This window comes from Eurypyga helias, unplaced genomic scaffold (assembly GCF_000690775.1).
Source record: "Eurypyga helias isolate BGI_N326 unplaced genomic scaffold, ASM69077v1 scaffold3957, whole genome shotgun sequence".
NCBI classification, from domain to species: domain Eukaryota; kingdom Metazoa; phylum Chordata; class Aves; order Eurypygiformes; family Eurypygidae; genus Eurypyga; species Eurypyga helias.
The window spans coordinates 1-13,753 of NW_010263598.1; the positions used below are offsets into that span (position 1 = coordinate 1).

At 40.5% G+C, this 13,753-nt stretch overlaps 1 protein-coding gene across 1 annotated transcript in view; it reads left to right on the forward strand.

The window, feature by feature from the left end:
* Positions 1-1,945: 1,945 nt before the first annotated feature.
* The window catches only part of EDEM3 (ER degradation enhancer, mannosidase alpha-like 3), a gene marked incomplete at its 5' end in the record, with an annotated part of 26,684 nt that continues 14,876 nt past the window's right edge, over positions 1,946-13,753 (forward strand). Inside the window, 6 exons of the mRNA XM_010156091.1 lie at positions 1,946-1,991; positions 6,194-6,294; positions 9,013-9,052; positions 10,466-10,578; positions 11,268-11,421; positions 13,181-13,315. Coding sequence (XP_010154393.1) covers positions 1,946-1,991; positions 6,194-6,294; positions 9,013-9,052; positions 10,466-10,578; positions 11,268-11,421; positions 13,181-13,315 — 589 coding nt within the window. The remainder of the gene's footprint in view (positions 1,992-6,193; positions 6,295-9,012; positions 9,053-10,465; positions 10,579-11,267; positions 11,422-13,180; positions 13,316-13,753) is intronic.

Here is a 13,753-nt window from a genome sequence, read left to right on the forward strand (position 1 = left end):
CCTTTGCGGTCCGGCGGCGTCTCCTCGCCGCACGCTGGGCCCTCGCCGTGCTGGGGCAGGGGGGTCTGCGCCACACCCGGGGGCTGCGTGGGCTTGACGGGTGCGGGGAACGTCTCTCCTGTCCCTCTCTTTCCCCCTCCCCTGAAGACTAAGAGATGCGTGGCACGGGTCTCCTCTCAACATCTGAGGGGTGTGTGCCGGAGGCCGCTGCTATTTCGGGTCAGGTCCCCACCGATATCTGGGGCAGGCAGCCCCTTATCGCCTCTGCTGCCTGTAGGGTCAAACCCTTCCGTCTTAGGCTTGGGAGCTCCGGTCTTGAAGATTGCAGCAAGTGGTTATGTGTAACTGAGTAAAAGTGATCAAAGGTGAATCTAAATCCATAGACACTTGGTCTAATTATGGCTATGCCTCTGGAACATGTGAGTGTTTGGGAGTCATAAAAAAGGTAAAGGTTTACGTGCTTTCTTGCCTGGTTCCTGTATATAAGTAAACTGCTTTGGTCTTCCATGCATGTACGTATAAGAAGCCGGTTCTCGTTTACTGCCGTTTTTAGTCCAAGGATAAAGGTTGCGGTATAGATGTCAATGTATTGCACTGCATGGAGTAGGAGTTTTTTAGACAAATATGTTATTAAGCGTATAATGATCTCAGTGTATTACTGGGGCAGTTTCATCATCCTCCTCTTCCCAGCTGCTGGTCAGCTGCACAGAATAATGATGTAAAAAGCCTGCTGGAGAAACTCTGGATACTCTCATGGTTATTAATCGTTAGATATAAATTGGTATTTAGCACTGACATTTACAGTTACTGGGGTTTTCCGCTTTGTGTTCTCAGGGTACTTTGTGTGTATAATGCCTTGTGTGTTTTCTTCATGTGACTGCGTAGTTATTTAATGACAGGGTCATGTCAGTTGCAGAAATTATTTCAGAAAATGTCCCGTAAGTGTCAGTTGCCTGTAAAGAAATCAAAGTTTTAAGAAGCTTTCCGTATGCTTCATCGCTGAATAGCACTGTAGGCTTACTTTGTCTGGACATGGCACTCGTGTGCCAAACCCTGGGTTTTTCTTTGCTGCAACGGATCCCAGAACTGCAGAGTGAATGTAGTCTGAAATGCCCTTAAAAAGCATCATACTCTGCTCTTTTGATGGCTTAATTTGATGAGATGAAACTACTTCTTAAATTTCCAAGTCATTGAACTAAATCAGATATTTAGAATATAATTGTGGTGTTCTTGTTGCTTAACGTTCAGTCTCATCAACAGAGATTGTGAATTACGTTGATGGTAGTTAGGCTTTTCTAAGGCATGCTCTTCTGCCTTGCAGGGCCCCTCAGTAAAACAGTTAGGCACAACTGGAAGGAGTGCTGTCTCTCAAAAGAACCCCAGTATTTTTTTTATATAGTAGTGTTTCTCACCTTGACTGCTTTTCAAACATGTAGAATAAATGTAGCTGCAAGGATTTTCTTTAGTATTTGCTTGCCAAGACTCCTAATGCAAGGAAGAGGTGTACCTTATAACTTATGGTCCTTTTCTGAATCATGGACAGGAATTTATGCTGTGTCAGGTGGTTTAATATTGGTGATTACAAGCAGAACATAATTCTATTTGCCACTTTTTACTAAGTATGGCATGTGTCCCATTTCTAGCTTTAATGTATTGGTGACATCTACAGCTATTTAGGGGGAAGCGCAGGAGCTTGAAAGAGATCCCTAAATACTTAATGTCAAGTTAGGTGAAGAAATAGTCTTTCCTTTCCTCAGTGAATGAAAGTAGCTGAATTAGGAAAAAATACCATGCTGTATTTCATTTACTTGGGTAGAGTATGTTAGTGGAGGACCTGTTATTGTTGTTATGATATTAAAGTGTAATACATCCAGCTGTTCTGAGATGGTGTGTTGAAGGTCATTGTGAGGCAGATCACTAATGCTTTTTCTTTTTTCTTTTGTAGAAACCAAGTGCTTGAAATGTTTGATCACGCATATAGCAATTATATGGTGAGTAGAATACCTGTTTGTTGAATTTTTTTCGGAGTTGTTATTGCTGACCTGGGAGGGAAAGCAACCTACAGTACACAACACTCTGGAGAGATAGCAGGGAGGTAGGGGCGAAAACAAAGCTGAAATAAGAGCACCTGTAGAGCCTTTAAAAAGAAATGAACAAATGTTACTTTCAGGAGGGTTATGATGGCTTTCAGAATGGTAGCTAGGCACTGCTAGTGGTAACTGTTAATTTGTTCCTCATCTTGAGTTTATCATACATCAAGCTATGAACAGCTTTCATCTTTGATAAAGTATTTGGTTTGAAATGCCAGACTCCTAAAAATGCTAGGAAAAGGAGGCTCAAGAAGAGCTGTCTGTAGGCATCGGATTCCAAAGAATACAAATTGATCTACTTTGTAGCTAAAAACTATGTACTCTCTTTCTTCTGTGGGAAGATATGTTAGATAGAGTTGGGTAGCTCTTCTACAAACAAACACTGTTTGTAGAACAAAAAGGGGATCTGGTGTCATATCTACACACTGTAGCCTTCTCTGAGTATGTGACTGTCATATGACAGGGAGCCACGCTCGCTGTGGTTTCTTTTAGTATGACTTGTGATTTTCTGTGCAGTGTCTTCATGTTCTCATTCTGCACGCTAGTCAACCTTGAAATATGTTACCTTAGTTTAGATATGCTTAAGAATAAAGAATTACTTATTGCTCGAGGAAAGTCAGGCCACTATAAATACTTTCAAATAAGTATTTAAAATTTAAATGAGTATTTCAAATGAGTAATACATTTAGGAGAAACTGTAAATGTGAATAAGGTGAATATTTAAGATACATTCTTACTCAGGTTACGTTGTCTTTTTGTACATACTTTGTGGCTGTTGCAGAACCCCCTTTCTTTTAAGTTGCAACACTTCCTGCAGAACAAAGTGCTGTCGCTTGACAGTATCCTGCCACATGTCTCCTTTTCTGTATTATGGTTTAATGCTTTAAGAAGTAATACAAGATTAAAAGGTGGTGAGTTACAAGTCTATACAGTACATGAGAGTTATAGAATTAATGGATAGAAAGCCAAGTGAGGCTATTTTCAAATTGGGTGTAGTTTTTCTTTTTAACATTAGCTCTTGCTTTTGACACCTTAGCAGTTTAACAAACATCAGGCTATTTGGTGGTAATTTGTAACTGGTTACTTGGGACCTGGTTCCATGAAAAATACTTGGCTTGGGTTTTCATGGCATTCTGAAGTCAAAACTTACCTATTTGGCAAAAAGTTGTGTGATGGTAGAAAGGATCTGTGCTCCTGCTGTGAATTGTGTGATAAATTGGAAACTGGTAGGTGTCTTGCTACATCTGAAGCAAGAAAATTCTGGATGAAAGAGAAGAATGACTTCAGCTATCCTGGAAACTTTGAAGCCAAAAGGATATTTACTTGCCACGTATGCTGGAGCACTGAATAAACAGAGAAATAGGACTTGTTTGTTTAAAGGTGAAGAAAAGATTAGGGTATCAGACTTGATTCTGACAGCAAGAGAATTAAGTATTTTTGCAGCCGCTTTTGAAAAAGGCAGCTGAAAATTTTTGATTTTCTGTTTCTATTTATAGGTCTTCTAGACTTGTGGAGCTAGAAGACTGAAAGGTCATGTTTGCATGCAAGGGGGAAACTCCCTTGTCTCTTTCTCAGATGTTAACAGGAGCTTTGACTAAAAAGCTGCTGTGTGGGTTTTGGGGTTTTTTTTTCCCCCCAGTCCTTCAATATTTGTATTAATCAGGATTTTTTTCTTCTTGACTATCAGAAAGAAAATGTGAAAATGTCAGTTAAGGCCAGTAGCTATTTCTTGGTTTATAGCACTAGTAGCAATGTGCCTGTCTTTTCATTATTCAGGTGCTGTGCTGCTCTGAATTTGCAGTCCTGACGTCAGGAAATACAATCATCTGTTTAATCAGAATGTGTAGAAACTCGAGCTGTGTAAAATACCTGCTGAGCTCCATTTGTGTAATATTTTCCCAAAGTATGTTTATTGTAACATCTGTGCCATGTTTTATATTTAATGGGTCTGGCTACCTTCCTTTGAAGTTACTTGAAAGGGGACAAGTTACAGGCTGGGACATCACTTGACCCAGTATTCTTTCCTGCTCTAGACAGAGAATAAGTGAACTTTTGTTTTTCAAAATGCTTCTAGTTCTTTATGACTTTTGTAAGACTAAAAATCCATTTTCTCCAGAATCCTCAATTACCTTTTTTCTATGTAGTTTAAGCCAGAGATCTTAGTTTTTACAATGCTTTTGTTTTATACTCCTTTAATCTTTGCACAGATATTCAGAAACATCTGAGCTGTATTAAAATGATCTCGATTCTGGCTTTTGTAGTTGAACTTGAGGAGAACAAAGAGTCATGCAAAGACCAAAATACTGGGGAGGGTGGTAGGCAGGGAAACAATCAGCTTCAAAAGAAGTTGCTGTAAGAGTTGTTTATAGAGAGGAAAAGAACAAACATTCTTCTATTTCACCTTTGAATATAGATTATTTGTTGTACCATTTACTTGGAAAGAGTTTGATTGCGTTTACTTGGAGTTTCAGCGCAGTAATTGAACTTTATTATCCTGCCACATGTCAGTTTTCCACTAAAGGTAAAACTGGAGAGCGTGGTACAGCAGCCAGTTTCCTCATGAGATCAGCAAGATGGAAACTCCATTTTTGTAGTTTAAACCTACGAAACTTTTGTTGACTTGAGAGGGAATAGGGACAGGGCATTTTGTTCGGTGTGCTTGGCTTGGGCAGTGGTGCCACTCCTGTTATTTCTGCCTGACTGATGAGAAATAATACTACAGTACAGCTTGCTTTCCAGAGTGCTTTTTTGAGAAATGTAGAAAGTAACCATTGCTTTTCAAAAAAAATCTAGCAATGTCTCTCAAAAAAAAGTAGTATTTGTAAAGGGCTCAGTCTTGGTAAGCGTTTTTCGTGAATGTTATCTTTTGTTATACCTTGTGTAGTGATTAGCAATTTATTATTTTACCTGCTAGGCGAGTTCTCTTATCTGTCACTGACTGTGACCCTGAGTCACTTAGGATCATTTGGAAACCTTTCCAAAGTGACTTGGAAGTCTAATTCCCACTAATTTCTGCAGGAGGTGTCAGCCACTTGATAATGCCTGCATTAATTTTAGATCTTAACCTCATCTTTGAGATGGTAACTTCTGCTAAGGAGCATTATAAGAAGTGTCATATGTACCTTGCTGCAGAAATCGCACAACTATTCAAGTTGATGGGTGGTGGTTTCGTGTTTGTTTTTTTTAATGTGCTGTTAGTTGTTCTAGGCTTTTCTGGGAGGCTAGAGAGGGAGAAGGAGGAAAAGGACCTATTGGGAAGAGGTGCTGTCGCTCTGTTCAGTTTAATAATTTCCAGGCACCCAGCTAGAAAGCAGCTTTGCAGAAAAGGACCTGAGGGTCCTGGTGGACACCAAGTTGATCATGAACCAGCAACGTGTCCTTGTGGGAAAGGCAGCTGATGGTATCCTGGGCTGCTTTAGGCGAAACATTGCCAGCAGGATGAGGGAAGGCATCCTTCCCCTCTGCTCAGCACTGCTGAGGCCACACCTGGAGTACTGTGTCCAGTTCTGTGCTCCCCGGTGCAAGAGAGAGATAGACATACTGAACAGAGTCCAGCAAAGGGCCACAAAGATGATGGACTAGGGGCATCTTTCCAATGGAAAAGGCTGTGAGAGAGCTGGGACTATTCAGCCTGGAGAAGAGAAGGTTTGGGGGAATCTTATCAGTGTAGATAGATAGCTGAAGGAAGACTGAGCCAGGCTTTTCTCAGTGGTGCCAGGTGACAGGACCAGAGGCAACGGGCACAAACTGGAGCACAGGAGGTTCCCTCTGAATGTCAGGAAACACTGTGAGGGTGACCAAGCACTGGTCACTGGCACAGGTTGCCCAGAGAGGTTGTGTAGTCTCCTTCTGTGGAGATATTCAAAAGCCATCTGGACACGATCCTGGGCAACTGGCTGTAGGTGGCCCTGCGTGAGCAGGGGGGTTGGACAAGATGACCTCCAAAGGTCCCTGCTAAGCTCGGAGGTTCTGACTTTGATTCTGTGATTGCCATGCAGTTTTTCTGAAGTACAGGGTAATTGGGCTTCCTTTTAACAGGCTCTGGGGATTTGCTGAAAATGGCTGTAGCAGTTCTAACATTCCCTTGTTTTGTTTCCCCACAGGAGCATGCGTATCCAGCTGATGAACTCATGCCATTAACTTGTCGTGGACGAGTACGGGGTCAGGAACCAAGTCGAGGGGACGTGGATGATGCCTTGGGAAAGTTAGTGTTTGAAACAGTTACTCTCTCATGTAAACATCTAGGAATCTAAGTACAATTTGCAGCCCATAAAACTTGTTTCTTTGGTTGACATGTCTAGAAACTTACATTTGTTGAACAACAATCTATGAGTGCAGACAAATCTAGTTTGTCTAGTAAGTTCTCTTATGTGTGTGTGTGGGGGGCGAAGGGGGGGACACACAAAGGAGGGGGGAGAAGCAAGTTAGGCAGAAATACTTTTATTATTTCCTCCCATCATGTTAATTGGTGTGAAATTACACCTTCATTGGAAAAAGAGAATTCACCAGTGAGATCCAAAGACATGTTTGTTTGTTTTAAGTCATTCTCCAAGTTTTTTCCACAGGAAAGCCTTCCAAATGTCAGCTCTCACTTATGGTATTAGTAAATTTGACTACTGAGTAGGGGTTATAAGGGTTAATTATCAGCTGCACAGAATACTAAACTGTTATCCATTATGCTGGCATAAAGAGAGAATTAAAGTGATTTTTAAATACTTTTTGTAGTAGAAAGCCCTCTGGAAACATAATTAGTCAAATGTCTGCCACGTATTTGGTAGCCTGGGGCCTTTGTCAACGTGTAAAACATTTTATCAGACATGGAAATTCTTCCTATCTTTCCTTTTAAGATAGCTTATGGTGCAAAATACTGATCCTTTGGCTGCGGAATGTAGATTTAAGGACTCTTTCTCCATCTTAAATTGAACAAATAAAACCAGAGTTGAATTACTGTAAATGTGCTTGTAATTGATTTTTTTTTTTTTTTTTTCTCCCACCCCCACAAGGAATATTACCTGTATGTGTGCTGTTCACAGTGCACATCCTTACCAACAGAGAGCTGGTGCTTTTTCTTTCTGGTATCACTGCTTAGTTTTCCTAAGCAGAAAAGCCTTAAAAATGAAGTCTGTCTTCAGTGCTACTTCTGAGTCACTCTCTGATATTGGGCATGTTATTTTTTTGTTATGTATAAGAGTTGCTTAGGCTAGAGATTTCTGTGTAAGCCTGCTGCCTTGGAGGTCTTGAGAGATGTGACTGATGAGCAAGAAGTGTCAAGAAAACGTATTTTTAATCCTGGTCGTGCATTCTTTTTTAATGACCTTGTTTATGTAGTAACATACTATCATTTGAGTAACAATACCTTTTGGCCCCTTAGGTGCATTGATTAGTGTAAGTATGTATTTATTATCTTTCTGCATACGTGCTTTTTTCTGTTCCTAATAATCAGCTATATTATTATGTATCAGATTTCTTATATCATCCTTTTTCTGACCAGCTGGCTTATCAGTCACGCTCATCATCAGTTAAGCCTTTGCAATCACAAAATGACAGGGTGAGACAGCGAGGTCAGTCCTGTTTCCCTGGAGGGCTAGGGATACCAGCCTTCTCTAGAGCTGCGCGATGCGTAATATCCCCCCTTTTCTATGGAAAAGGTTGTGTATTTGTTATGCTGTTGCGCACAGCCGCTGGTTAATCTCCTTCTCGTGTAGAACTATGCACAAAGAATGTCCTTATGTCTTTACAAATTTAAAAGAAATTATAATATATGACTAATTAAAATTCTAATTAGGTTCCGTGCATAGTCACACGTTGCCTACAGGGTGTCAACACTGGTCACTTGCTTAAATTCTTGATGCCTGTTCTTCAGCAGGCCGTTGTAACCGTTCCCAAAGTTTTAGGTGGCAATGCCATCATGTTCTGTAAATTCTGTTCTATGCATGATGTGTGTTTCTTAACGTGAGGACAACTTTCTCGGGTTAGGCTGAAGATCCACTCAGCTTTGTATGAACCAGAACAGGCCTAGGAAGGAATATATGAACAGGACAAGCCTTACTTCGATATTCCTGTTTCAGACAGTATGGATCTGAGTTGGTGTTCTCTTTTTATGCAGCAAGTAGTTATTTTAAGCCTGCCACTTGCTAGTGTGGGGTGGCACCAGGTGACACTTCCTGTGAGAAACAGCAAATAGCGGATTCTCATTTGCTTTCTTTGTGCCATGTGCAATATTAAAATCTTCGTATAATGGCACTTAAGCTTTTTACTTTTGCAGGTTGAAGAGTGCTAGTCTGTTCACTACTTCCTAATACAGAAGCTGCTATGTACCTTTGACACCCCTCTCCCCCTTGGTTGTACCTTTTCCTGTTCGTTATATCCTGCAAAGAAGTTTTGTTATGAAACCTTCGCATTTTCTTTAGTCTTTCACCACTAATTTTAACACTGGGTTTGATTGCAACAAATTGCAGCTTTTTCTGAAGTAGAGTTGAACAGTTTGTAGTAGGAGAAATTTAGCTCAGAATGATTTTTTGATCTTTCTGTATCTTATTATACTTAAGTCAACATTCTTCATTTTTTTAAAGAAAGAAAAAAGGGTTGGAAAGTACTTCAAACCATTCCATTGGGTTTCTTAGTAGATTTGATTGGAGAATAGAAATAAAAATTTAACTTGCTTACAAAGAGGTTTGAAAGCTTTGCAGTAAAAAGGCACCTTTACAATCATAGCTTGTTTCAGTCAGCTCCTAATCTGGTCACTAACAAAAGGGATAAACTTAGGAGAGTGTTTGGTGTTAAACCTACTGTGTACAACTAGTTTTTAACAGCTAGTGCTCTGTGAGAATTTAGTTTCTAATGGTATTGGTTACCATTAAAAATTATTTAATTTCTACAGGTGCAGGTCTATAATAAATCTGTTTTAAATTTTATTTCATAGGTTTTCACTGACCTTAATTGATACCCTGGACACTCTTGTGGTAAGTTTAATCTATTGATAGAATTTGATAAACCAAAAAAAGTCTTCTGCTGTCCAGACTTATTTTTAGATTTCTATTTTGTTAATTTATGTGTAAAAAAAATACTAACCTTTCTTCACCTTTGAACTCTGACCACCTGTTGGAAGTGGCTGTTGCTTGTAAGAACTTCCAAGGTCTGTGTTGGTGGAGTTTGAAGTACTAGGACAGTTCCTTCACATTTCATCAATGCTTTCTTATCTTGCTACTCTTGGGGCTTAACTTAACAAAAAATATGTGAGTTTGCTTCCCATTACAGTCTAAAACAGCGTGCTGACTTAGGGGTGAACATCTCTTCCTGCCTACTGAATTGTTTTTAAATCCTATGTACCCATTTCATGGGTGAATTTGCCTGAACTTAAATACATGTTAAAAAACCTGCAATCCTGGGCCAGGAAATGTTAGCGAACATATGTTCCATCTCTTATTAAAAGACTGCAATCATTCAAAACCTACTTTTTGTTAGATTTCAATCCCTTTGACTTATTCTGTCATCATAAAATGCAGTTTGGAGATGAGGAATCTTTGCCCGTTCACATCTCCAGGTGAACAAATCTAAATAGCTTTGAAAATCCTTACTGCACTGGTTTGGTGTGGGAATCACATAATGCTCTTTCTCTGACAGCCGTTCCCTTTTTATGGTGTGCTGCAAGATGACCCTTGTCTCTTTTGAATTGGGACTGCAGGTGTTGGAAATGTGGAGTCTGGAACTCCCAGTTTCTCTGACACTCGAATTATTGTGGTTTATTTATTGTTTTCTTGTCTTAGAGAAGGATTAGTTCTTGTGAAATTCAGAGGCATTTTAGGTAAAAAATGGGATAAGTTACAAATACTCATAAAGACTGATTGAACTAAAAGAAAGTCAGTGTGAAAGTAAATCCATAGGAAATGCCCGAGCTGTTCTTCAGGCATGAGGAGAAAACTGTTGGGAGGGGGAAGACTGCTAGGACAATTCATCGAAGTTAGGCTGCAGCTCCTTAGTCCATGGATAGGTGGCTTCTGTGACATCGGGGCATCAGAGCAGGCTGGTCTTGGTCTTGGCTGAGCAGCAGCCTGCGGCCTGCTGAGTCCTGTTGCACTGCAGTCATGGCATGGGAGTAGGGGAAGGAACAAATCCCTGGGTAATGGTTTAGGTACATCCTCAGTGACTTTATTGTTTGTGTACAGCTTTTATTCTCTTTCATGTGTCTAATGAGAAAACCAGTAATACTAATGTCTGTTTGTACTGTGTCCTAGTATGCCCCAGCAGGACCAGAATATCAGTCTAAGGTGTCCACTGCTGTATGTTTTTAATTAATTGCCCTTGTTTTTCCACACCTGAGTGTGACTGTATTAGCAAGGTTGGAACCTAAACACCTGGTTACATTTGTATTCCAGGTGTTAAATAAAACCAAAGAGTTTGAAGAGGCTGTAAAAAAAGTAATAAAGGATGTTAATTTAGATAACGACATAGTTGTGTCTGTCTTTGAAACCAACATAAGAGTCCTCGGGTGAGTAACTTCTGTTTTCAAAACTCTTAAAAATGGGGTTTAGCTACATGTCCTTAAGGCATACCTTTCTGTGCTGTTTTACCTCCTGTAAAACACTTGTGCCTTTGTCAGTTAGCATAGCTTGACCCCTGCCCTAAGAAAGGTTTGAACAGGCTGAGCAGGACTCGATGCGGTGGTACTGAATCAAGTTGGCCTCCATCGAACTGCGGCAGTCACAGCTTTCTTGATTTAAAAAAATGGTGCATGCTGAGGTAGCAGTGGTTTTTTATAATCTCTAAGACTGTTTTCATTAAGCTGTTCAATGCTTGGTTTAACAGGATGATTAACTATTTGGGGTAAGAGGCTATTTCAGGTTGGAATGGACTTCTGGAGGTCTCTGGTCCATCTTGCTGCTCACAACAGGATCAGAGCTGGTTAGTTTTAAGCTATTACATGCAGTTTTAGAGGTGCTGGTTGTATTCTTGGCTAACTATATTGATGAATCGGTGATAGGGTAGAACTGAGTCCTGAACAATAAGAATTGCTTCCAAAATACTGACAGCTCCCTTCAGTTGTAATTGGAGTTGCATCTGCTGAGCATTTCTGAAAGTTAGGGCCATGTGAACACAGCACGGTTACTTGCATAGTAGTCTAAATCACAGTGGAGATGAATATACCTGTTGAGATGCAAATAATTTTCTTGTGTTTAGAGGTCTCCTAGGTGGGCATTCAGTGGCGATCATGCTGAAAGAAAAAGGTGAATATATGCAGTGGTACAACGGTGAACTTCTGCACATGGCAAAGGAACTAGGCTACAAGCTTTTACCTGCTTTCAACACCACTAGTGGTCTCCCTTATCCAAGAGTAAGTTCTCTGCTTTCTACAATTCTAAATTACTTCTGCAAGCAGAATTTTTCTTCTTTTGTTTTGTCTCAGTTTCTAAAATCACTTGTATACTTATTAAATGTACAGAAAATCAAAAGCTGATAAATTGCTTATTTGCAATACGTGCTACCTAGTATTTTAAAATACGGTTTTAGGAACGCTGAATCCATACGTTTCCAGCTCTGAAAATTCTCATATACGAAGTTGTGGAAAAACAGTAACTGCAGAAATCTTTTCTGATCACTGTCTACTGGAGGGAAGGGATGCCATCCAGAGGGACCTGGAGAGGTGGACCTGTGCCAGCCTCATGGAGTTCAACAAGGCTAAGTGCAAGGTCCTGCACCTGGGTCAGGGCAATCCCAAGCACAAGGGCAGGCTGAGTCGGAGAGTGGATGGAGAGCAGCCCTGAGGAGAAGGACTTGGGGTACTGGGGGATGAAAAGCTGAACATGAGCCGGCCGTGTGCGCTGGCAGCCCAGAAAGCCAACCGCATCCTGGGCTGTATCCAGAGAAGTGTGGCCAGCAGGTCGAGGGAGGGGATTCTCCCACTGTACTCTGCTCTTGTGAGACCCCACCAGGAGTAGTGCAGGGGTAACGGGTTTAAACTGAAAGTGGGGAGATTTAGATAAGATACCAGGAAAAAATTCTTCATGGAGAGGGTGGGGAGGCACTGGAACAGGTTGCCCAGAGAAGCTGTGGATGCCCCATCCCTGGAAGTGTTCAAGGCCAGGCTGGATGAGGCTTTGAGCAACCTGGTCTAGTGGAAGGTGTCCCTGCCCATGGCAGGGGGGGTGGAACTACCACCTGATCTTTAAGGTCCCTTCCAACCCAAACCGTTCTAACATTCTATGATTTCTTTGCTGCTGTAGGCACCACCAAGTAGCTGTGGAGAGTTAATTTTTGGTTTGGTACATATCTTTTACTAAGGCAGTGAAAGTCCAACTTGCCAGCACTTGCTTTGTAATTTAGCACAAAAAGGATGAATCTTCGTGGCCTACATCCATATTTTTCAGAGGGCAAAGGTAGCCGTAATAAAAAAAGATTCTTTTAATGTAAAAACTTCAATTGAATTCAAAAAAGCTTAGTGCATGCTATTTGAATGACAGAAAGCTACTTCCCATGTGTATCATCCATTGACTTTGAGAGATGTAGCTTTGATCGGAAACTTTCCCATAAATAAAAAATGTAGGCTCAGTAAATCAGCATTTTTCTAGTGAAAATGTCTAATTCAAAATGTTCAGGGTGTGACAATCTTCTGCTGAGGGGTCTGTCTCCAGAATGCAGAAAATGGTACTGTGCCTGGTACAAAAGCGGGCTCGTCTAGCTTGTATTCTCTGTGAGAATTTCAGTGAGATATTTACAAAAACTTCATTTCCATGAGCCCTTGTGATGCTCTGAGTTTCTGCTTTGCTGGTAAATAAATGGTTAGATTTTCAGGGTGGTATTCTTTTTCATTCAAATGTCCGGTGAACCAGGCAACAGGTAATCAGGCCAGTCCTAGTTTGGAGGGTTGAGTATTTTGGGTATTTCTGGATATTTGTATGCGCATGTTTCAGCTGACAGTATGTGGTAAAGCAGAGCAAAACTAATGTGTGTGATATGCCCACCCTGCCCTGGCCCCCTCCAACCCCAGCCTTGTCTTTGAAAAATCATAGGTTATGTAGTTGCTCCACAGGCCTGTCACAGAGGTGTAAAGTCAGCTAGTAAAAATAAAGATGCTAATCTCTGCTTTTCTCTAGGTTAACTTGAAATTTGGGGTAAGACATCCAGAAGCACGAACAGGAACAGAAACTGATACCTGTACAGCTTGTGCAGGTACCTTGATCCTTGAGTTTGCAGCTTTAAGCCGATTCACAGGAACATCTATATTTGAGGTTTGCTTTCCATGATACATTATTATTTGGGATTAGGTATATCATTCGCGTTTTAATACATTCCTGTAATTTTGGAAAAATAATTTTATTGGGTGCACATCTAAGCTGTTCTGCACAAAAAGTTTGTGTGTGTTTAGATTTATTGTGTTTGCGGGCTTTTTTCATGAAGTGTTAATTTGACTGTTTAAAAAATGGGAAGTAATTTTGTTTGAAAGTAGTCAGTGTAATACAGAAGGTAAATATACTGAAGACTAGCTGAAGGATAATACTTGCATAGCTTTTGGGTAGAGGAGCCAGGACTAGAAAGAAGAAAAGTGAGATACTTGTTTCTTAAAATGCAACTTAAAAAAAAACCCCAAAAGTTAAAAAAAAAAAAAAAATACTCTTATAGTTCCACTGGAGTTGTGCAAGACTTATCTCAAGGGGTATATTGTCAGC